At 38.6% G+C, this 26347-nt stretch overlaps 1 protein-coding gene across 1 annotated transcript; it reads right to left on the bottom strand.

Annotated features, from left to right (window-relative positions):
• Positions 1 to 253: 253 nt before the first annotated feature.
• LOC142095322 (lysosomal acid lipase/cholesteryl ester hydrolase-like) lies at positions 254 to 26347 on the bottom strand. Its single transcript, XM_075178278.1, has 9 exons — positions 26276 to 26347; positions 23581 to 23695; positions 14792 to 14993; positions 9840 to 9949; positions 9316 to 9452; positions 4060 to 4206; positions 2743 to 2814; positions 1735 to 1803; positions 254 to 1382 (listed from the first exon to the last, which is right to left on the bottom strand). Exons 1-9 carry the CDS (start codon positions 26345 to 26347, stop codon positions 1140 to 1142), a joined length of 1167 nt encoding a protein of 388 aa, XP_075034379.1. The 3' UTR covers positions 254 to 1139.

Here is a 26347-nt window from a genome sequence, read left to right as displayed (position 1 = left end):
ACTCTGACACATTATTTCATTTCAGAAAACACATACACAGCTAAGATTTATTTTTATACAATGAAACTTCAAACATATGTTTTAAATTGTTATTTCCCTTTTAATCAGCTACAATGGCATTTGCATTTGTAATCTGCCACCTAGTGGTGGTGTTAGAGCATTTTGTGTTCATAACTACAGTAAGAATCTCATTTTTACACAAATGATCATACAACATTGCTGTTTATTTTTAAAAATTAACACATTTCATTCCATTATGTATTAGGAGTTTGAAAACAAGCTACCAATAAAATACCATATTATTTTAAAAATTAATATTAAATGTGCAACCGAAAAGCGAAAGATAAGGAGGAGTTGCCACTGAATTATGTTTTATATAATGTGTAGGGTAGGGTAGCTGAAGCACTGTGGGCCTTGTGCTTAGTTGGACAAGTGTAAACTATGGAAATTGGCTCTAATCATGCCCAGAAAAACAGTTGCACGCATACGCACTTATGTAGATTTGCACAAAACTGAAACGACCGCTTGTGACTGGAGTCATTCTAAGGAGTACAGATGCAGACTCGTTCAGCAACATATACAAGTCCTATCATTTGTAGGTGCCTATGGGCTGGTGATGCTGATGATGACGGTAGCTACCTGCTTCTGATTGGCTGGTTGCATATTCATCTCTGAAGCTGATGCGTTTTGTATTGCATATATAATATTATGTGAGCATATTTTAGCAAGTATTTTTATTTTATTTTTATTCATATACAAGAGGGATAGTTGTTCCTGCTGTATTCTAAAGGTTTTGTTTAATTTGATCACACCTGATAGCGAATGTGTATTTTGCTATTAAAACCAGGCACATAGGGTACGGGTGCAGACCTGCACACAGCTTGCCAGTTGTCCCAACTTTGCATATGCACGCAATTGCGTTTCTTTGTTTGTGAGTGAAGTTGTGCAACAGCCCTTGTGTGTCCAGATTTCTAGCTCACTTGTAAATAAACTCTTAATTATCTAGCATCAAATCCTATTCTTCGGCCTACTGAGCATAAGTCATATTACAGAGGTTGTGCAGGAGCTATGTGTTATGTGTGTTAAGGAAAAGAAACAGCCTATGAAATTTCTCCATTGTAGATATCTATTCAAATCTGTCATTTTGATAATGGGAACTGTTCTAACAAATTAAGGATTTCATTGTATAATCTGTATGGAGCGTCCAGGCCCCAGATGAAATCTAGATGTTCCCACTCTGGAATCTCTTTGTGATAAACCAGGTTACTGATTTCATGGAGCAATAAAGCCACATCCTTGGGATCACCCAACCGATCCTTGCCGCCACTAAATATTGCTGTGGGGACCTTCATGTCTGCCACATTGTACACAAGAGGGGTTAGCTGCGAAAAACAATATGAATAATCTTCTTAATCATTATCACATACACACGTGAGGCTGGTGTCACACAGGCAGTTTAGAACACTCGTCTGAAGCATCTCCTGTGTTTCCTAGTAACTACTGCTACATACTACTTCTGTGTCAGATTGAGAATGTCATGCCTTTCTAGCTGGAAAAATAGTATTCTAAAAAACCTGTGTGTTACCAGTGCAGCGTAGATACAATTTAGATAAACAGATTTGAGAAATTATAACAAAAAGCATTAGGAAAACTACAATTGTATTTTGTTAGGAAATGCCAATGTTTAAAATAAGAACACACAAATAGTTGTTGTTTTTGTTTTTTAGGTATTACCTGTTTATAATGCTTCATATTGCCTACAATACCCCAATCAAACGCCTGCAGTTTCCCAGAGTTCACGGCCTAAATAATAACATACATTGGTTAGTAAATATTATGCACTTTTCAGTACAATGTGAACTTGTTAATACTGATCAAACACACTCCATATCTGCCAAGCACCCAACAAGACCTAATCAATGCTCTAGCTTTGCAGCGCCCCCAAGCTAGAAGTGCACCTTTGTTGTCTGCAATGGTAAATCTGAAGAGGCTCACTGTGCAAAAGTGTAAATGTCATTTCCATGGCCAGCTTCCTATCACTTTAGAACTATCCCTATGGAAAGTTCAAAATGTGTCACACTAAAGGTATAAGATGAGATCTGAGCTTCACAAGCTCAGAGCTGGTTCAAGAATCCTGTTCTTTTATAGAGTGCAATGGTAACGTGCAATACCGTGCAGCAGGAAAAGACCCTAAAAATATGCTCGTTCCACCTTATTTCAATAATCTTGCTCTGCAAAATTAAATCACATTTTTGCACTGCTCCACAAAACTAGACACACAAGTTTCCCGCTCCATACTTGGCAAGAAACGCTCTTGCTCTGCCCACTCTTCTCATCTGCCAATACAAACTTCTGCTCCTCCGCAAATGCCACCATCTTGCTCAGCAAACTCAAATATGTTTTAGTGGACAACTAGGACTACATGCATACATCGCCACTAGGCTATTTTGCACTCCATGGGCTAGATTTACTGAACTGCAGATTTGAAAAAGTGGAGATGTTGCCTATAGCAACCAATCAGATTTTAGCTGTTATTTTGTAGAATGTGCTAAATAAATTATAGCTAGGGTCTGATTGGTTGCTATAGGCAACATCTCCACTTTTATAAAATTGCAGTTTAGTAAATATACCCTCATGAATGAGACCCACGATCACTGTTATTGTAGGTGACGGATGCATTTTAATTAAAAATATTGTACTCTTATTTGAATCCATGTATGTTTAAAATATAGTCCACAATACCTGTGACCAGTGGAGGATATTTTGCACAGAAGTTCCAGCGGGACAGTGTGAAGTATACACATGCACTCGAGTCTATAAAGTGAAGCAAGCAACAATTACCACAGTTTGTTAATATATTCGATGCTTATCTATTACCCAGTGACTAGGGTTAGTTTTATTATATAGGGCCAGAAAGACCATGCAATGGGTAAGATGTTTTTAAGATTAAATGAGATGTCAAAATATACTTGTTCATATTAATTACCATTCATCAAATTATCATAGCCATGGAGGTTCAATGTATGAGACTAGTGCCAATGTTGAGATACCCTTTTTGGCAAAACTACAAAGTACAATGCAAAAATTAAAAAAATAGTTTGTGGACAGATGGAAACAGACAGAAAAGTGACTTAGTAATCAGTGGTCCTGAAAATCGTCTTCTATCTTGATATGACCGTCTCCTAGGGACAGATAACCACTATATTTAGTATCGCGTTCCTAATAAAAAGATTTGCCTAATTATTCTGCTGTATATGTCACCACATAAAATAAACCCTTCTATTCCCAAACAGAGATAAACATTTGCATTAATGTACACTAAAATTAAACAAACATTATATCTACCAACATGGTAGAACACTTTTATTCCCTTTACAAAATAGTGTGCTTTATCTCCCCCCCACGTACCACTTGTTTCAACATTAATCTCCAAACATGCCACCTCATTTAAATATACCTTTCTGTTAAATTAACTCTTGCAAAACATCAATGCTGTAACCTGCTGTAGTTTGGAATGTACATAACCCACACAGGTTCATCCACAGGTTACATGTTCAATACATAAGGGTACAGATCCATGCTCCGTCCCATAGAAATAGGAGCAGTTAGCAAACAGACCTTTGTGATGTCATCACAGATCTTGCGGGACATTTTTGTTGTGCCTGGTTCACAAATTATCCTTAATAACTGACAAGGTTGTTGGCAACAACCTGATAGCAAGAAGGTCATTGACATGTTGGATAGAGGCAAACTATATTAGCCAATATAAAGACTGTATGGTTCCTCACAACCCATCTTAAGTAATATTTAAGTTGAGGTTTTACCATACAATACAGAGTAATCAGAAGGAGGAGTATTGAACAGGGAAGAAAAAAAGTAGTTCCAATAGATAAAGTGGATTTTATTACAATATATAAGTATTTCGACTCTAGGAGGAGCCGCAGACATTTACATGAACTATATATGGACTCCTATGTATTGCTTTGATTTAATGGGCAGTGCCAGTGCCTCTATTTCCCTGTTATTCACATAATACTGAGTAATTACTTGTGAACATACCATATTTAGGTTCCACCTATTAAATCCACACAGAAGGAAGAGCATATTGCCACATAATTCTTCCAGACCCACTTCACTGCAAAACTTCTCGGCAATCCAATGGATAATACGTGTCTGTGGTAGGAACGCCTTATCACCAAACAATTCCTAATGAAAAAAATAAGAATATATGCGTCAAATTTAATCATTTTATTACAGGCTCCATCTGGGTCTCTGAAAAAGAAAATTAAGATAACAAACACATAGTATTTTGACCCATGGAAGTGATTTATTAAGATGACAATGACTGTTGTAATTTACAATTGGTTATAAATCAATGATAATAAAATCGGCCCTGGCATTGAAAGCACACAGGCCCACCTGCTGTGGGGCTTCATGCAAAATACTATTGCATCTCCCTCGACATATGTTTCATGCTTGTCGTTCTGTCCAAACTAATCATTTCCCTTGTTGTGCAAAGCACACAAGCCTCTGTCTGATGGCACTTGGAGCAGCAGGAAAATCCATATTAACATACTGTTCATTAGGAAAAATATATGGATCGAAGCTTAATAAGCACTACATCACACTACACATGAAACTGATATGATTTATTAAACGACAAACTGATGTGTTTTATGTCCACAAGTATGTATAACAACTAGATATTACTACTATATCTCTAAGGAAATTATTTTAAGACAACTTGATGCCTCACCTTCCTAATCCCTATAAATATAGACACAAGACCTCTGAAGGTATCCTGTGGTATCTGGCACCAAGACGTTAGCAGCAGATTCTTTAAGGTCTGTAAGTTCCAAGTTGGGGCCTCCATGGTTTGAACTTGTTTTACCAGCACAGCCCACAGATGCTCGATCGGATTGAGCTCTTGTAATTTGGAAGCCAAGTCAACACCTTTAACTCATTGACCTGGTCCTCCAACCATTCCTGAACAATTTTTGCAATATGGCAGTGCGCATTATTCTGTTGAAAGAGGCCACTGCCATCAGAGAATACCGTTGCCATGAAGGGGTGTACTTGGTTTAAAACAATACTTAGGTGGTACGTGTCAAAGTAACATCCACATGAATACCAGGATCCAAGGTTTCCCAGCAGAACATTGCCCAGAGCATCACACTGCCTCCACTGACTTGTCTTTTTCCCATAGTGCATCCTGGTACCATCTCTTCCCTTGGTAAACGATGCACACACACCTGTCTATCCACATACTGTAAAAAAAACAACACAAAAAATCATGATTCATCAGACCAGGCCATTTTCTTTCATTGCTCCATGGTCCTGTCCTGGCACTCACGTGCTCATTGTAGGCACTTTCAGTGATGGACAGGGGTCAGCATGGGCACTCTTGACTGGTCTGTGGCTTTGCAGCCCCATATGCAGCAAGCTGCAATGCACTGTGTGTTCTGAAACCTAGCTGACTGCTAGCCTTCGCTCTCCACAAGCATGAATGAGCATTGGGTGCCCATGACCATGTCGCTGGTTCACCGGTAGTCCTTCCTTGGACTACTTTTGGTAGGTACTAACCACTTTATACCTGGAACACCCCACAAACCTGCTGTTTTGGAGATGCTCTGCCCCAGTCGTCTAGACATCACAATTTGGCCCTTGTCAAAGTTGATCAGATCCTTACGCTTGTCCATTGTTCCTGCTTCCAACACATAAACTTCAAAAACTGACTGTTCACTTGCTTCCTAATATATCCTGCTCCTTGACAGGTCGCATTGCAACAAGATAATCAATGTTATTCACTTTACTTGTCAATGAGTGGGATATATTATTATCCTTTTTCATCATGACATCCAGGTGCGTGTGCGTTGTTTACCTGGGGAAGAGATGGCACCAGGATGCACTATGGGAAGAAGGCAAGCAGGTGGAGGCAGTGTGATGCTCTGGTAAATGTTCTGCTGGTAAACCTTGGATCCTGGCATGTGGATATTACTTTGACGCGTACCACCTATCTAAATATTGTTGCAGGCCAAATACCCCCTTCATGATAACGGTATTACCATATGGCAATGGCCTCTTTCAGCAGGACAATGTGCCCTGCCACATTGCAAACATTGTTCAGGAATGATTTGAAGACCAAGGTGTCAACTTGGCTTCCAATTCCTCCAGACCACAATCCAGATATTCAGTGCTACAGATCCCAATCTGCTGGTATTGTCTTAGAACCAGATACCACAAGACACCTTCAGAGGTATTTTGGATATATATATATATATATATATATATATATATATATATATATAATGAAGAGGAGACCCCCTCTTCATTAGAATTCTCTTTAGAAAAATCAGTTTCTTTGACTTTGATATATGTTCCATACAGACCTAGTACTGGCTGGGCTTCCTCCAAGTTAATTGACATATTAAAAGATGTGAATGGAAAAAACACATGTTCATTCACCCAGAAACTCACTTGCGAACAGGAATCAGAAGGAAAAACAGCTTTAACTTTTATCTGGAGAACTGGTGTGGGTTTCATATGGGCCCAAAAGAGCAGTGGTAAATTGTTTGAACATGAGGAAATAGACTTAAATATGAGTAATATTACACACTGTTTATTGCTAGTGTTTTGATGGTAAAACTATAAATTATAGGAACTACATAGGGACAGCATGGATGGCTAATATTTATGGAGAGATCACATTTGGTTCCCATCCCCAATGTGTGGGACATCCTTTGATTATACAATGCAGGCAATGCATTGTATTTCATGTAAAATGTATTATGCATTCTACACTGTTATTATATATGTAAATACCATTATTGAAAATATCTATTGCTAATAAGAATACATATTAAATTCTTTCTTGATATGATATGATATAATAGTCATTCTTACCTGTATTAAGCTGTGGTAATCAAAGTAAATAGTAAATAAGGCAAACATTGAAATAGAATTATCTTTATAAGAGCTGGGTTTAAATTGGAATCAACCCTGTGTGATAATGAAGGTAATTTATTAAATGGTTATAACGATATTAGCATTACCAGCATATTTGCCGCGTCATTGGACCTTCGTGCTTTCACATTAGCACAGTAAGTAGAACCTAAAATAGCTACCCCTTTACGATATACATACATACATATATATATACAACTCATGCATTCTAGTCAAATCAAGCTACTTAAGGTGTTAAAAAGGTTCTTGTCATGCATTTGGGCCTAGCCCAGGCCTCCTCAGGGGAAGAGCGTTACTTCCCGACGCAAGCGCCCTTTTTTAACGTGGTTTTGTCCACATGTCACCACCTCATCATTTTTCTCCATCACCTTATCCTTCATCTTTATCGCCACATCTATCCAGATGTCTATACAGACACAGGGATCTCTTTCAGCGGTCCTGAGTATCACACTCCTCTCGCTCTGTCACCCCCGGCAACCACCAACCACTCCCAATTGTCACCCCCGGCAACCACCAACCACTCCCAACTGTCACCCCCGGCAACCACCAACCACTCCCAACTGTCACTTCTCCTTCAAGAAATATATATATATTTTTTTAAAATCTTTATAAACACTTTTAACAATTAACAAATTAAATTAACAAATTAAAAACATCTTAGTATACCAAATTTCAGCCCTTTCTGAGGTTTTTTTTTCCACACACACTAAGAATTTAGTAGGTCAGTGTATAACTCCGCCCAGCAGGTGGCGCTGCAGCTTGGTGGGTTTTTTTTTCCACACACACACAGACTAACACACGCCACTAGGCTTTTATATTATAAGAAGATATATATATATATATATATACTGTAAGAAAATGATATTATTTCCAAAAAGTAAGGATTAATGTAACACAAAAAGGCATATTACTGAAATTAAAAAATAATAGTGTAAATAAAGCAGTTACAAATGCAATAAAGAAATAAAATAATATGCAAATATGCACAGTAAATGACGTATTATTTGATTATTAGTATCTTAAAATAGGTTGAAAGAGCAAGTCAGTTATAAACATGGCCAGAGTCCAGAGGAGGAAAACAGTATAAAATGTAAGATATTTTTAAGTATTCACAAATAAAACACATGAGCAGAGGAGGATAGAAGTGTTGCTTTTTTTTTTTTTTTTTTTTTTTTTAAAAAAAAGGAGTTTTGTTATATTGAGCTTTCCTCACTCACTACCAAGACAAATAACTGGTTCTGCAGCAAGACAGCAAGCAATTGATCTCCAGCCAGCATAAACCTCGCTGAGGAAATGGGAGTTAAGCTAATCGGGAATAGCATTTAACAGGGCAGAGAGGAGGCAGAGGAGATAAGGGGAGGGATGAACAAGCACCACCCACTGGCATCAAATGTCACTCAATAACATCCCCTACATCACTGTTTCTCAAGTGATGTGTGCTAGCATGACCTCATATTAATAGCTAATAACAAAAATACATTTTTGTTTTTTTGTTTTGTATTACTACCATCAGGCATGTTTTAATTCACACATTAATTCACACATCAATATTATTTTTATATGTACATGATTGATATGTTTACTAAGGTCAATAAACTTGATTTATATATATATATATATATATATATATATATATATATACATATATGTATACATATATGTATATGTATATATACTTGTTCTGTCCACTGTTCTATGTAAGTCTCTCTTGCTGTCTTGAAAAAGGTCTGGATGTGACACTAAAACGTCAATTACAATATAAAGGAACTAGATTGAAAATTAAGAATAATCTAATTGTTTTAAATGGTGAGTGCCCTCTCTACTTTTTGAATATGTTTTAATTGCTATGGATATGGGAGCTATTGTGGAGCACCTCAAGGGAAGAATTGACTACAGTCTTTATTAATTATATATATATATATATATATATATATATATATATATATATATATATGCACACACACATATACACACATTGCAATAACAGGTAGGTGAGGGCAACACACAATTTGAATACATAATATGCCAGGCTGGGCACTAGACACAGATTACCCAAAACCAGACACAAATTTACCCGATAGTATAACACAGATAGTGATGTTTCCTACATTGTCTTTATATCAACTGCTTGTAATACACACTTGAAACAATTGCTGCGAATCAACATGCCGTCCGGGCATAATGACGTCATGTTAAACAGCGACACTGAAGAGCAGCTAGTTAATATACAGGATAATGTTTGATACCTTCCACTCTGATCTCTATAACTATGAACAACTGCTGCATTATAATGACGGTTTCTGTTAGTTACACAACACTCCTCAAAGTTGTACAAAAAGCAGAACCCCATACCTTAATAAGACTCTCTGGTAAAAATTTAGCCAATTTAATTGGACCACTGGGGTATTTTAGTGTAGCTACCGGAGCTAGAGCAATAAACATTTTAATTTTTTTGGCCAGTTGGGGAATGGTGGAGAATGCTATAAATCCTAAAAAGACAAAAAAAAAAGGATTATTCATCAAGAAAAAATAACACATTAGTCAATTTTTAGTTCATAAGTTTTAAATAAAATTAAAAAATATTGTATAAAAGACAGTTATATTATTTTTGATACATTAGGCTATACAGTTCAAATACACATTTACCTGATTTTATCTTGATTGTAAAATTCTATTATAGGATAACACAATATTCATATTTATTTATTTGAGAGTACATTTGTAATATATGCATAAATATATTAATACCCATTTATAGATTGCCACCTTAATTTTGCGAGCCATATGCTTGAACAAGAGTAATTAAGTTGTCCCATAATCTTACGAGCCAACTTTTGTTATAATTATATAAAATTATATAAATCTGGTTAACATACCTATAGTAGTTCCCTGAGAATGACCAACGTAGTATACTTGTTCCTGTTCGGTTTTCTTTAAAATGAAATTTATAACCGCGGGAAGATCTTTATTTGCCATTTCATCATAACTGGAAAGAAAGACAAACAATTGAGTCCATAAAATCATAGAATTAAAGAAGCAACACAAAAGCAGAGTTCACACAAACGACAGTACCTGAAGTATTAGTGTTTTCAAGGTTTAAAACAAATTAATGTCATTGCATGGGCATGTAATAGTAGGCTAAAATGGAAAATTGTTGGTCCGTTAGGGGTACAATAATTATTAAATCCTGAATACATTACAAATCCTACAATTTTGACACTTATAACAACCTGTTTTGGTGGAGAATGCAAACAGTTTAATTTTATGTTTGGCAACTGTATATAGTTCTTCCCTCTGTATCCACACCAAATCAAAGGGAGTGGAAGGATCAAAGCAAATATGGATCAATGTTCTACTATTTATTTCCGTATGTAATTCAAAGTATTACAAACATGGCTTCAGATGTTGGGTTTGAGTACTGCATGTTCAAGGACATGCTTAGTATATCCACTTTCTGAGAATCTATAGACAGATCATTAGCTTGTTTGTGACATTTGTCAGACTCACTGTAGATATGTAAAGCGCTGGATAATTGTGAGATGTGTAATACTTTCAATGATAACTGTCAGAATGTAATAATGTTACCAATACACCATGGAAGCTTATAGAGTGTAAATGAATGTTTGGATGATGATGATGTGTCTCAAAATTGTTCAGGAATATTATAAACTCCTTCAAGTAAATCTTGTCCCACCACAAGTCACAACCAATAAAATTCTGGCAGCAGGTGGCATATTTCTAAAAGAGGATACTATGAACAATTCTCCAAATAACCTACAGATAAAATGCAAATGAAGGCACAGTTGAACTGCCCATGGACATTTTATTTAAATGCAGATAGTTGTCACATTCACAATTAAAATAATCACTAATCAATTTCAAAATGGTCCTTACTAAATATAATATAAATTCAATAAGAAATAGCAATGGATTTTTGATTATCAAAAGATGTATCGGTTTGTAAATAGAAATTAATTAATGGTGCAATGGTTAGATAACACTATTAGTGGCAGCAATAATTGGATGAAAAGGGGAATTCAATTTTCTTTATGGAATTTAAGGACCCAATACAAACAAGATTTAATTGGATATTCAATATTTAAAAATTATTATTCCTTTCCTGCAACCATTACTCATTCCTTCTTAAAACCCATCAGACACTATTAACTGAAACTTATAATTAAGTTTGGAGTACCACAAAGCAACACTCAAAATACCCCTTTGGTAAAAAAAAATAATCCAAAATATCAATGGGCCTCCATTTTCAGCGGGGTTTAAAATTTATTTATTTCCAATATTTTTCCAAATCATTGTGTTCATGAAAAGTGACATTGTCCAGCATTAGAAGCATATCACAAGACAATCAATGTATGTATCTATTGAGCATGTTTGCCTGAAGTAGAGACAGATAATCTCTGTAGAGTTTCTGAAGTTTTAATCATTTCTCAAAACAAAACATATCTGCTTCAAAACCAAAGCTGTTAAAGTCCAAGGTAATACAAAAGGAAAGACCTTTACACAAAACACTCATGTGTAGTATAATTCCCTAGATGACAGACCGAAAATCAAATCACTTTCCATCCTCTGCTCTTCCCTTGCTAGCTTTTTATGCTTGAGTCACCTTCAGATTTTTTTGTGTCTCAAAAAGAATCTGAACTAGCTATGGTTCTAGATATCTCCTGTGGAGCCTCACAACCACTGTTATCTTCTTGTAATGACTGTCTGATCCCCATTGATGTAGTAGAAAATCTTATTTCCTTTAATTCCTTCAGGATAAAAAGTTCGAAAGCTAGGTACACACTACAGAAGTTTCGACCAACTTTTTATGCCAAGCGATTTTACATGCGATCGATGGTCCGATCGCTCAGTCCATGGACTGCATACACACTAGGCTTGTTTAGGACAATAAAGGGAAGAGCAGATGTCCCTTTAGTGACTTTTTACAGCCATGTTGTCGTGAGCAATTACTGTAATTTCATACTCACTGTTGTGGATCGGTCGGAAGTTTATACACACTACACAACGGAAACGAGATTGGAACGAAAATATTAAACGGTACGACCAACCAAATGAAGCGACAATCGTCCATTTGGGCAGACTTTCGACCATCGTGTCACTGCACGCACTGACCCGACTTTTGAACGAGCGGTCGTATGTCGGCTGATTATTGGATGAAATCTGTGTAGTGTGTACCCAGCTTAAGCTTTAGACTAATCTCTACCAACAAGGGATAGACTTTAGAATCACAATAGTCTACACACACACACACACACACACACACACACACACACGTTTAACCTCCTTTACCTTAAGTTGTTTTAAATGTGCTGCATACTTCTGAATATCAACAAGAAGTTCTTTTAGCTCCTGATCTAATGTTGTTAGAATGGAAGGTTTAGCAGTAGTTTTAGGAGTGATTGGGGTCTAAGCCTCAGAACAGTTTCAGGACTTTATGCAACAGCAGGTACTGTGTCCACAATGTATGAGCACACTGAAACAATGGTTAAGATGAACTATTATTCATTTATAAGGCGTCACAGATTTCATAGCTCTGGATACAGTAAGCAAGTCACAAATAGATGAAGTAATATATATAAGTAGCACAGATGAGTGCGAGTAATACTATGGGGACTCACACAGAATGTAGCAAAAGACATGACAGGACATACAAGGGAAGCAGACAGTCTACATTCTAGAGGGAGGGGTGGTGAGAAACAGTAGGACCAACAGGGATGAAATGGAGATTCTGGATAAAGGAAGAGGAGAAGATGGATAAGATGATCAAGAGGTGATTGGATTAGCAAGCTTAAAAAGGTGAGTCGGATTAGGAGTCAATAAAGGGATTTACGCAGAGGAGTAGCAGAGGATGAGAACTGGGAGAGGAAGATGAGCCTAGCCACAGCATTCTGGATGAATTGAAGGTCGGCAAGGTGAGAATTGGGAAGGCCAGTGATACAGAGTTTGCAGTAGTCGAGAAAAGAAATGTGATTGAATGGACCAGAATTTTTGCTGCTTCTTGAGAGAGGAAGGGACGAATTTTTTAAATGTGATGTGATGGAGGAAAAAGTGGCAGGATTTGGTGAAGGATTGGATATGAGAGGTAAAGCTGAGTGCAGAGTCAAGGATGACTCCAAGGCAGTGGGCTTGGGTGACAGGAGAGAGAGTTATGTTATCAACTGAGAGGGAAATATTGGGAGCAATAACAACATTGGCAGGAAGAAAGATGATGAGCTCAGATTTGGAGATCTTAAGTTAAGGAAGTGCTGCGACATCCAGGTAGTGATAGTAGAGAGACAGCTACTTGGGATAGGGTGTCAGGAGAGAGGTCAGTGGAGGAAAGATAGAATTGCATGTCATCAGCGTAGAGGTGGTATTGGAGCACAAATGACTGAATAAGTGCGCAGTGAAAGGTGTTGTATGGAGATAAGAGCAGACGGTCTAAGGACAGAGCCTTGTGGGACTCCAATAGAAATAGGAAGAGGGGAAAGGAAGAGTCAGGAGAAGAAACATTAAACTAGAGGCAATAGAGGTGGGAGGCAAACCATGAGAGAGCTGTTGCGCGAAGACCTATAGAGTGAAGGGTGATGAGGAGAAGAGAGTGATCGGTGGGGTCAAGAGCAGCATAGAGGTCGAGGAGTATGAGAAGGGGGAAGTAACCTTCAGACTTGGCTGAGAGTAAGTCTTTAGTTACTTTAGTGAGGGCATTTTCAGTTAAGTAAAGGGGACAGAAGCCAGACTGGAGTGGGTCAAGAAGAGAGTGGGAAGAGAGACGATTGAATACAAATCGTTCAAGGATGGTATAAGCAAAGGGAAGTAGAGATATAGGGCAATAGTTAGAGAGAGAGGTTGGGACATCTCCTCTATTCTTGAGAATTGGGGAGATGAGTACATGATTGAAGGTCAAGGGGAATATTTCAGTGAAGAGATAAAGGTTAAGAGGTGAGCAAGGTGATAAAAGGCATTGGGAGAGAGGAAGAGGAGGAACTTGGAGGGAACAGAATCAAGAGGACAGTTTATAAAAGAAGAAGAGGGAAGAGTCAGGACCTCTGGCACAATTACAGGAGGGTAGGAGCAGAAGGTTGCAGAAAGAACGACAGAGACCTAATGTGTGCCAATAAACCATTTTCCACACCGTTACTCCAACACCAACAACAGTAACCTGCATCATTGACACAAGGCAGCATGAATTCTGATCCTGCCAAATGCATGTCGTAGAAGAAATTGATATTCACTAGACCAGGCAACTTTTCCAATCTTAAACTTTCCAGTTTTGGTGAACCTGTTCCCACTGTAGCCTCAGTTTCCTGATCTTGGCTGACAGGAGTGATACACGGTGTGGTATTCTACTGCACTTCAAGGATTGATGTGCTGTGCATTCAGAGATAGTCTTCTGCATACCACTCTTGTAACACATGTATATTTGAGTTATTCTCACCTACTTGCCAGCTTGAACCAGTCTGGCCATTCTTCTCTGAACTGTCTCATTACCAAAGCATTTTCGCCCACAATGGGTGCTTTTTTGTTTTAAACACAATTCTCTATAAATTCTAGAGACTGATGTGCATGAAACTCTGCAGTTTCTGAGATACTCAAACCACCCCATCTTGCACTAACAAACATTCAACAGTTAAAGTCACTTCTATCACATTTCTTCTCCATTCTGATGTTTGGTCTGAACAAAAACTGAAGCTCTTGACCATGTCTGCATGTTATTATGCGTTGTGTTGGTGCCACATGTTTGACTGAGTAGATATTTGCATTAATGAGCAGGCATACAGATGTATCTAGTAAAGTGGACATTGAGCGTATAACATGAGCATTTACATACCTGAAAGCCCAGAATTTATTGTCCTTAGGGGATAAAGTCTTGTGTTTCATAGACCAGGTGTTCCCTCGACTGTTTCCCATCCACACATCATAACCTGCATCTGCCAGAATGAACCCCAAGCTATTGTACTCAAAGTTAGTGATCCAGTTGCTGGCATCGGCAAGCAGGCCATGTTGCAAGAATACCACAGGTTTTTCTGAAACTTAAATAAGAACATAAGGAAAAGTTTGTAATTGCAATTTATAGTAAAAGGCTTTAGGATATGCTCTTATAAACCCAAACTAATGCACTTTTCTTAATGTGTTTATTAAAAGACACTTAAATTAGCACAGTGCTTTTTTTTTTTTTTTTTACTTTGTTGTACTAGTGAAAAAAACCAAAGCATGAATCCATAAGATTTTAGAGGTTTATAGATATGCCTTGAGAACTGCAATTTCTTAGTGTTTTAGATACCCAAGGAAAAAAACGATATGTGAATTTATTCAAAATGTATTCCAAATAAAGCATGATGCTCTCAAAATACTGCAGACAACTGGAATATTGATCACAGTGCATGCCTCTGAGCAGGTCAAAATAGAACTGAGAACAGCTTCTCTATTAGGGCATGTGTTGAAGCTATGAAAAATAATGCAAATATATAATTTTTCACACTCCTAACCAGTCCAGTTTGCTCACTGCATGCCTGAAAAAAGATTCCTTGTAGACATGTAATTTTCAACTAACAGTTGTTTTACACTTACATGAATCTGTCCATTAACCTGAGCATGAATACTGTCTTTAATTAAATCTAAATAATCTATGATTGCGTGAACAGTAGTTCAATATATATAGGTGTCACCATTCAGATCTGCTGAGCAGACGGGCTTTTACTTACCTCTCTCTACCCGACTGCTCCTCTCCAGACAAATGCTGTGGTCTCCAATGTGGCCGCCATCTTGCCGGGTTCTGCGCATGTGCGGACCTAGCATTTTCAATTATTCATGTTCCGGACACCAATCAGCTGCAGATCCACTATAAAAGGCACCTTCTGTAATATAAGGGTGCCAGATCTTCAGGTCTCTCCTCCTGGTTAGACGTATCCAAGTCCAGACTACTGTGTCTCATGTTATCCTGTTGTGCAGTCTCCAGTGCTCTATTGCTCGTTCAGCAACTAGCTCCACAGAACCTCTTCGGTAACCGCTGCTGCAGAACACCTTCTCCTCTGTGTTCCTGACTCATAGGCGCTTTCCAGTTCCAAAGGACCGCTTCGGCAGTTGGTGTTGCAGAATATCCTCTCCTCCGTGTTTCTGACTCATAGGCGCTTTCCAGCTCCACAGGACCTCTTCGGCAGCCGCTGCTGCAGAACATCTTATCCTCTGTGTTCTTAATTCATTGGTGCTTCCCAGCTCAACAGGATCTTTTCAGCAGTCTCTGCTACAGAACATCTTCTCCCGCTGTCATCCTTGTCCCAAGGGTTTCCTATCTCCTGAGACCTCCTGCTCCTTAGTTCCTCCATATACTAGGCTCTCCTTTAGGTTTTGCCCTTTACCCTCTGAGAGGACCGTGACCTGCGGTTAGGGAGTCGCCAATTCCATACTTCCTTGCGGGAGTCCCTGATAAAAACCTTCCTTTCCGTTAGACTCCAAACCTCAAGGGGGGTGGCGCTAAAAACCGGGCAAACGCTTCGGGCACTCCTAGATCTCCGAACTGTGACAATAGGTGATGTAAACTATGTGTAGACTATGTGTAGGTGTTTTCCTGAAGTATATGTTTGAGTACACCCATTGATTGTAAGCTTGTCAGCAGGGCCTTCTTACCTCTCTGTCTGTCTGTATTACCTAGTATTGTTTTATTACAGTCAGAGATGCTCACTGGTTTTGGTTTTGGATCTGGATAAGCTTCCGGTTTTGGTTTTGCCAAAACCACCCTTGCGTGTTTTGGTTTTGTTTAGCTATTTTTTTATTAAATTTAATTTTTTGGGGTACAATCACATAATTTCATTATTATTTTGTATCTACATTATTATTAACCTCACTAACACTAATTTCCATTGATTTCCATTCAATTTTAGGAGAAGTAGCATGTACAATTGATCAAAACAAGCAGTTCATCCACAAGGAGTAGCACTTTTGTGACTGAAGTGCTTATTTTCTTGTGGCCCTTAATAAACAAGATAACAATGTCACCCACAATTAGTAAAGGTAGTATGTACAATTCATCAAGCCAAGCAGTTCATCCACAAGGAGTGGCACTTTTGTGGCTGAAGGGAGGGCCAACAAGCTATCAATGGGCTTGTTAAAGTAATGGCAGAAACACACATAAGTGCCAGGAAAGATTAATGGTGCAAGATGGAATTGTCCTTGGGTTCTCCCACCCACCCATATGTTGGATTTTACAAAGGAAATGCACACTTTAACAAACCAAGCACTTCAGCGACAAGGGCTGCCACTTTTGTGGATGAAGTGCTTGGTTTGTTTGGGCCCCCACTAAACAGCTATCAATGACCTAAAGGCATGTTAGACCCACAGTGCTGTGAAGTGAATTCTACACTGTCAAGATGATGTCATCTTCAGCATCATCCTCACCCTCATCAGTGTGTACATCATCATCACAGACTATTAATTTATCTCTGCTGGAATCCACCATTAGAGAAGTGTCAGTACTTGGATGTATTTGCCGGTAAATGTCTTCTTCATGGAAGATGTAGTTCATTTTGATAAACATTGATCACTGTCGAGGTTCCTGGCTGTGCTGAATACTCTTTTTGAGTACACACTGGAGGGTGGGCAGCTTAGGTATTGCAAAGCAAGTTTTTATACATGGGTTTCCAGATGGTTTGTTTTTCCTACCAGTATGGAAAGGGACTGTCTGACGAAATTCCATATCAATTATCAATTATTATTATTATATCAATTAACTCTTGAAAATAATCCTCCACCATCCTTTGCATGTTAATAGTAAGATTGGATGGAGTTTTTTTGGTAAAATCTTTCAAACCAGCCCAGATGTCAAACTGTTGTGGTCTGCCACCTGCATCATACCTGCTTCTCTTTGGAAAGTGCAATTTCTTACGAGCAGCAGCTGCCTGAGAAACTGAAGGAGGAAACGTCGTCAAGCCAAGGCCCAGTTTAGCGGTCAACTTGCTGACCAAGAGCTCCTTGCAACTGTTCAGATCTCGGTCATTTGGAAGCAAGGAATCGATGTAGGTCTTAAACCTTGGATCAAGCACAGTTGCCAAAACATAGGGATCCGACTTCAAGATTTTATAAAACCTTACCTCTACCTTCCTATTGGATGATTTTTCGTCTGCTATTTACAGCAGCCTCCTTCTCCCCTCTGAGCCTGGTCTTAGGTTAACCCAGACCCATTTCCAGGTAATCTTTGGAAATCACTGTTATATTGTTTCCTCAGCTGTATCATATTTGTTTATTACCTCTTGCATAATTGCAATCATTATTTTACTGCAGAGTGATTAATGATCTATGTGGAGCACTGAGAGTCTACACCTATTAGTTTGTTAATTCAGGGCTAACGTCTACAAACTCTGTCACTCATGTTGTGTAACATCACTTCAGATGACACATTCCAAGGGCAAAGGGCAGACTCTAGACATAGACAAATAAACCCCGTCCCCAACATGTCTTTCCCTTTATATATTTATTATTTATTTATTTATTTTTCTAGCATTAGACATAATACTGGAAAGTGGGTAGCCATGCAGAGGCCTATCATTTAAATGTATCTATAGTCTAAATCAGTGGTTCCCAAACTTTTGCAGTTTGCGGCACCCTTAGAGTCTCCATAATTTTTTCAAGGCACCCCTCCAAAATAATTACTGAGCAGTCCTGTTTTAGAAGTGGTTGGGTCAAAAAATTGTAAGAAGTATTTAGGTCATGACAGAAATACTTATTTAGTTGTATGCAAAAATACCCCCTCTGCATCCAGACACTCTGCCCCCTCTGCATCCAGACACACTGCCCGCTCTGCATCCAGACACTCTGCCCCCTCTGCATCCAGACACTTTGCCACCTCTGCCCCCAGACACACTGCCCCCTCTGCATCCAGACACTCTGCCCTCTCTCACGCTGCCCCCTCTGCCCCCTCTCACGCTGCCCCCTCTGCCCTCTCTCACGCTGCTCCCTCTGCCCTCTCTCACGCTGCCCCCTCTGCCCTCTCTCACGCTGTCCCCCTCCTCTGCCCTCTCTCACGCTGTCCCTCTCCCCTGCCCTCTCTCACGCTGTCCTCCTCCTCTCCCACACTGTCCCCCCCTCTGTCTCGCTGTCCCCCTCCTCTACCCTCTGTCACGCTGTTCCCCTCCTCTGTCCTCTCTCACGCTCCCTCTCACTCTGCCCCCTCTGCCGCGCACCAGCCATACAAAAAATAAACAACACAAAAACTTACCAATCCGCGCGGCGCCGGGACCTAACATCCTCCTCTCTCACGCAGCTTGTCACTGAATGTCGATATTCAGTGACAAGCTGTGTGAAAGAGGAGGATGGTAAGTTTTTGTGTTGTTTGTTTGTTTTTACTATGGCTGGCCCGCGGCACCCCTGTAACAGCGCCGCAGCACCCCTGGGAGCCGCGGCGCACACTTTGGGAACCGCCGGTCTAAATGTTATGTTCATTTGGCATTTACCCTTTGTGGTGGGTCTTATCTGTATGCTATGCATATAAAAGGAATGTGACATTTAACTTAAACTAATGTTTGAAGTGTATTGCCCCATAAACCTTTACCCCTAAAAAAATGCTAAGGTCACTTACAGGAGCTATGTCCCAGATCCTACCTACCCAAGTAGTACTGTAGTCACATTCTTACATTAAAGATTCTTACATTAAAGATCACTTACCACGAACAATAATCTTTACATGTACATCTTTTTCTATTTTTTAGTTTTTTAGTATCTATAAGAGTGCACATGTTATTGCAAAACTGCCATAAGATAAACAGTTCTGTTCTTATCAGACATGGCATATAGGCTAACAACATAATGTGGAGGTATTTAGTTATGTTACACAAAACTGTTTACTTCAAAGACCCAATAAAAAGAAACAGGTTATGAAATAGGTAAAACACAAAGACAATAGCAGGGGATGGGGATGTCGATGCAAAAGAAATTATTTGTTTGATATTTAACAAACTATGAAGAGAATGTCAGCCTGCCCCTGCTATGACAGAGCAATTGGATGTTACATATTTGAGCCTCTGCACCAAAGAGATGACTATTATTATGGACTATGCATAAATGCTATTTACATTTCTTATGATTTTGCTAATCTATATCACAAAACTTGTGTTATAAATAAAAAAGCATATTATTGAAAGCAATAGTGCTCCTACGGACAGTAATAGTGTTCTAACTGGCTGAAGCAAATGTTAATTGTCCTTAATAAATTACCAAACAACCCACAAAAACAACACATTAAGACTTAAACAAAACTCAGTGGGCCTGAATCATTAAAGAAAGTAAGGCAAAAAAACTGAGTAAGTTTTCTCCTGGACAAAACCATGTTACAATGCAAGGGGGGGAAATTATTTTTTTATTTTCCCCATAAGTTAAATACTATTTGTTTTTTCATGTAGCACACAAATACCTGATAGCTATTTGTACACTGAAATTTAAAGATGATTTAGGACATGCCCTACCCCAATTATAAATCTGCCACATTTAAAAAAAAGAAAGGCACAGTATAAGTACCTAATATTGTGAAGTAGATGCATTTGAAGAAGAAAGTGACGCAGGCGAGGGAGCATATCCCTAAGACAGCTCCCAACTAAAACGTATATAGATGTGGACTTCAAAACCATGATGATTGATGTGTGTGAGGAAATTGGCACTATTTGCACAGAAGTGATGGCCTTTGGGAATAGAGTAATGGCTATTGAGGAGGTGAACCCCCTGACAAAGATAAAGTTAACCTGTAATAAAAAGATTTCGACCCCAGAGACGGACGGGCAAAAAACGGTATAGGCAATATACATCTACTTCTCTGAGAGAAAGCCTCTCACTTATGAATCAATCTTCTGAGAACCCAGGAAATTCTTCTGTGGAAGAGTGACCCTGAAAATAGACTGAGGGTATCCTAATAGATACTATCTCCCAGGAGAAGATAGAAATGAGGACTACAACACAGAGACCACTCCACTCTGGAAGGATGATTATTTCATTAATTTTATATTTATTTTACTGGTTAAGCTGTTTCAGGATTTAGTTATATCTATTTACTTACCCATGATGTACACCTTTTCAGCTCAAGCTATAGAAGCCCAAATTACAATAATTCCTAAAGCGGGTAAGGCTGATCTCTCTGTTAAATGCCAGTATAAATGCCGATATAAATCTATTGCAAAGCCCTGGCAAATCATTGAATTACATTTAATAGACCCTCGATAAGATGTGCTTCATTCCTCTCAGGGAAGCCAGAAACAACATTACACAGGGAAGATTGGTTTTTCATGAATAGCACTTTACATACTGCAGGCTTGGATGACTCCTTTATCTCACATGGAATTGCATTATATCATTCACCACAAGCAAGAATTAGAGAAAATGGCGCTGTGTCAAAAAGTTTGAGATTTGGAACAGAATTAGACAGGCCCGCCCACTCTCCCCACTCATATATATTCTGACAATGGAATATTTAGATACTTTTATCAGGAATCAATCCAGATGTAAGAGGGATACAGGTAAATTTAATGGAAACAAAAACAGCTATTTCTGAAGATATTTGGTAGTATCTGGTAACCATCTCTCACTCCTGCCTACAAGACTTCACCCGTGCTACTCCCCACTTACTAACACGCTCAATCAGACTTTCCCACAGCCTTCAAATCTTTAGATGCTCTTTGAAAAGAGGAGGAGGGAGGAGGAGGAGGAGGAGCCAAGATTTCTCCTGTGCGGCCCCCCTTTACTGGAATGACCTCCCTCGCTTCATCCGTCTCTCTCCTAATCTGTGCTCCTTCAAACGGGCACTTAAAACTCACCTGTTCCACAAAACCTACCAACCTTCCACCTAACCCCCTTATCTCCACCGCTCGTTCTCCCCTCTCTCCTCCTGGTCCCAATTTTCTCTCCTCCATACTTCAACTGGCTCCCCTTTGTGCCTGATTTTTGTTTACCCTCCCTTAGGATGTAAGCTCTTATGAGCAGGGCCCTCTTCCCTCCTGTCTCCATACCTGTTCTTCTGCTCCGTCTTTACTACATTAGCCTGCCTGGAGTTTCTGAGTATAGGTATTTTTTGTTTATTGTTCAGTAATGTTTCACCCTGTATAGTCTACTGTTTGTGCTGTGTACTGCGCTGCGGAACTCTGTGGCACCTAACAAATAAAGGATAATAATAATAATAACTACTTAGGCACTAAAATTTTAAGTGTCCAGAAATATTATTTGCTATAAACTTCCTTCCACTAGCAAAAACTCTGGAAGCAGATCTTAAATGATCGGATGTCCCCCACTTTACACTGAATGAGAGACTAAGCATTAGAAAAATGAATAAGTTGTCAACTTCAAGCCATCCGAATACAGATAAAACAATGCTCTTTCAAAATGTTCCAGTCCTCCTTCATGGAATATATTTGTAATATTAAACAATACAGGCTGAGTTTATCCCTTCTTTCAAGGACTGTCTCTCAGGGCAGGTTAGGAGTTGGGACTACTAACAGTAAACATAAACAATAGGTCAAAATGCATGAGGCATGTACCCTTGTTTCTTTCTCTGGCTTGGCATGGATACCAAAGACAGGCTAGACCTGCCCTTCCCCCGAGCTCACAAACTGTAGCATATACCTTAAATATCTGGTATAGGCTAATGAGGAGGTAAGTTTCAAACTGGTTCATGGTAGTACAATTGCTGTGATGTATTTAGAGAAATGATGTGTTTAGAAAGCCTTTGATACTGTTCCACATGCCAGTCTGGTGAGAGTACTAGGTGTATGTACATGAGCAGAGAGCTGGTTGAAGGCTAGAAGACAAAGCATAATAAGGAAACATACTGAGACTAGGTTAATGTTATCACTGGTCTTCAATAAAAATTGGTTACACACAAAAAGTTATCATTGGTCTATCACAGAAGCTGCAAAGAAAAATAAAATCTTTGAATGCATAGAAATGGGGATAATGGCACATGATGCAAATACAGTATTACCACTAGTTAGACCACAACCTGATATAGGATTCAGTTTTGATCACTACACTATAGGAAGGACATAGAACTCCAGATGAGCAACCTTGCTAATTAAAGTTAAGGAATAGTAAATCATAAAGAGGGATCAGAAAAACTAGGTTTGTTTACTTTAAAAAGTGGCACCTTAGAGGTGACCCTAATGAATTTGTTTAAATATAAATAAATGGTAATAATAATAAATATATATTCAAGGTCAATACAAAGGTTTGTACCAAGTACCCTACAGAACACAGAATTGTGAATGGATGGAGCAATTTACTGTAAGGAAGGTTAAGCTGTGGAATTCCTATATACATGAGGTTATTGGATAATTTTCATATAAGAAATGTTATCTACAGCTAAAATTTGTAGAAGAGATTATGGGGTGCGGTGGGTGGTTTATCCAAGGCTAAATTGCTGCACAGGGGGCTTTGTTTTGCCGTCTTTTGGATCAACCCAATTCGAAATTATGAAATGTTGAACTTGATTGACCTATGTCTTTCAACATCACTATGTATCAATTCATTGCTCATACAGAAGTGAGAAAGAACATTTTTGCATTTTGGGGGAAATATGAGGAAATAATATCTACTTCTCATATATAATTTGGACCACTGAATTCTCAACACAACCCAGCATATTGAATATACCTATAGATTGACACCTGACTCCATGTGGTATTCTGTTAACAGTCAGGATATAGCCATCATCAGTTACCACCTCATATTCCTCACTGGGATATCCTCTGTATCTGATCAGTTCATTCTGTAAAAATATAGAAGATAAATTATTAGATTATTAAAGTGTAAAGATATATAGTCTCACATACAGAGCAATAGAGCATGTTGTCCATAAGGCTTAAAATCAAGAATATCATATATGGATTTGCCACGTCTGACGTATGGCTTAGGATGTAAGCTCTTATCCTTAGGATGTAAGCTCTTATGAGCAGGGCCCCCCCTCCCCTCCTGTCTCCATACCGGTTCTTCTGCTCTGTCTTTACTCCATATGTCTTCCTGGAGTTCCTGAAGCATTGGAACTTTGTGTTTATTGTTCTGCACTTTGTCACCCTGTTTTGTACTACTGTTTGTACTGTGTACGGCGCTGCGGAAACCTTGTGGCGCCCAACAGATAAATGATAATAATAATAATATGCCTGTTGCAAATGATACTGTTTTGGAGCCACTGAACATATGCATGTAAATAAACATTTTTGACGTCCCTGTTTTCCCCGCTTAAGTTCTGAACGCATATGTGTCCATCTCTAAATGAGCCCTAGTGTAGTGTTTTCTTATAATTATAAATACATACTTAAAATTACATGATAAAATATGACAATATCAGTTTAACTTTGCATGTAACATTTCAAATAGTACAACATCTAGTAGCTTTGATCATTTATGTTACGTAATAAAATATATCGCACATCATTTTTGATAAACACTGACATATGTCATCTTGTAGTTATTGTATTACTTAAAATATACATCTAACACTCTGCTAAAAGTGTGCTATGCAATTATATAATTATGTTAGGTATACATTTAGCATATAATGTATTATAGATATATTTTTGTAGAGATCATTTGCTTAGGTCAATACCTACAGTTAAGGAGCCAAAAAGTATTGGTCATCATGTGGAGGTATTAGAGAACAATTGTTGCACTTATCACCAGCAGGATTTGATTGATAAACTTCACATTCTTCCTTTGCGTATTTAAATATGACATGCGTGATAGTGTTTTTTTGTTGGATGCGCCTAAAACGGACTTTGCGTCCAACTCTAAATGAGGTCCCTTATGTAGAACTATACACAGTGCACATTTGCTGTGTAGGGCACCTATACATCTATACACAGTGTATATTGTATGCATAACAAGCCCATAAAAAGGCTAATAGGACAACTCTTGTTTGCCAAAAAATGAGGGTGGGATTTCTCTATAAATATGGAGATAAATATTGAACATTGACGGCCTTATTTAGAATTAGGGATTGATCCAGCTAGAAAATGCAATTGTGCACCTTGGCAAAACCATTTTGTGCTGCAGCTAATTTAAATTTGCAGTCAGATTCAGAATTGGAAGGTGGGCACATCCTACCTCAACTCTAAATGATATATATATATATACAAGTTAACCCGTGCATGATACTCATGCATTCTAGTCAAATCAAGCTACTTAAGGTGTTAAAAAGGTTCTTGTCATCTTCATCGCCACACACACGCCGCTAGGCTTTTATATATTAAATAATGCTAAGAATTTAGTAGGTCAGTGTAGTATATAACTCCGCCCAGCAGGTGGCGCTGCAGCTTGAGCACTCTGTCACCTGGTAGTTTTTTCCACACACACACACACACTAAAACAGCATGTGTGTTCATGAGGTAAAATTACCCCACGAAAAATGAGTTTGAGCCCTCAACTCATGAATTTAGCCTTTACTACCCCTCCCACAGGGGGAAGCGGGGATGATGGAAGTTAACTGACTTCACTATTATAATTTTTTTGTCAAATAATGTCAGTATACCAAATTTCAGGTCAAATGGATGAGCCCTTTCTGAGAAAATAGTTTTTGCCACACACACACACACACACACACACACACACACTAACACACGCCGCTAGGCTTTTATATATTAGATTAGAAGATAATGCTAAGAATTTAGTAGGTCAGTGTAGTATATAACTCCGCCCAGCAGGTGGCGCTGCAGCTTGAGCACTCTGTCACCCGGTAGTTTTTTTCCACACACACACACTAACACACGCCGCTAGGCTTTTATATATTAGATTGCCTTTGCACCCTTAACATGTCAACATGTCCCTTAGATGGAATTTCTCCTAATCCTAAATGAGGCAACGGATGTGTCTATAGCTGTCATTTCTCCTATATATTCTTTCAGGTACATTACTACACTTTTATATATACCCTTCTTCCCGAATTGTTTTGGAATGCTTCTGTGTTCTGTCCAATCATATCCAACCTATTACCTGATTTGAACTGCAGGGGTCAGAGATGTTTATGATGGTGTTTGGAAATTTGCTAATCATGTTTTGTATATTGACTTTTAAAGCTACACCCAGACACTTATCCATTCTTTCTGATATAACAACTAAACCTCATATCGCCATCACCTGTCGGGGTACCGAGGCTTGGTGCCCCTACTATCGATCACTAGATTTTAGTACATTAATAGTCTCATGAATGCTGGCTCAGCCTGCAAAAAAGACTGCCTTCACATGATTATCAGACTTGATTTCACTAATCATCTGTGTGATCATATTCTTTTCTTTTCACAACTGTAAAACGTGCAACAAATACATCAATATTATATTGGAAGGGAAAACTTACAATGTTCATATCTGCTTCAGGGTCCGGTCTATTTGTAATGTAATTAGCTTCACATTGAATGTGACCTGACAT

This window comes from Mixophyes fleayi, chromosome 6, assembly GCF_038048845.1.
Source record: "Mixophyes fleayi isolate aMixFle1 chromosome 6, aMixFle1.hap1, whole genome shotgun sequence".
NCBI classification, from domain to species: domain Eukaryota; kingdom Metazoa; phylum Chordata; class Amphibia; order Anura; family Limnodynastidae; genus Mixophyes; species Mixophyes fleayi.
Note: the sequence above shows the minus strand (reverse complement) of the source record. Positions and strands in the feature narration are given on the sequence as shown.

Excerpts from the sequence above, each read along its gene's own strand:
- LOC142095322 (XM_075178278.1), bottom strand. The coding sequence starts at position 26,347 with ATGTCAGGTCACATTCAATGTGAAGCTAATTACATTACAAATAGACCG. Across the intron at positions 9,950-14,791 it reads AATAAATTCTGGGCTTTCAG|TTATGATGAAATGGCAAATA; the intron begins GTATGTAAATGC and ends CTTTCTTTCCAG. Across the intron at positions 4,207-9,315 it reads TACCAGAGAGTCTTATTAAG|GAATTGTTTGGTGATAAGGC; the intron begins GTATGGGGTTCT and ends TTTTTTCATTAG.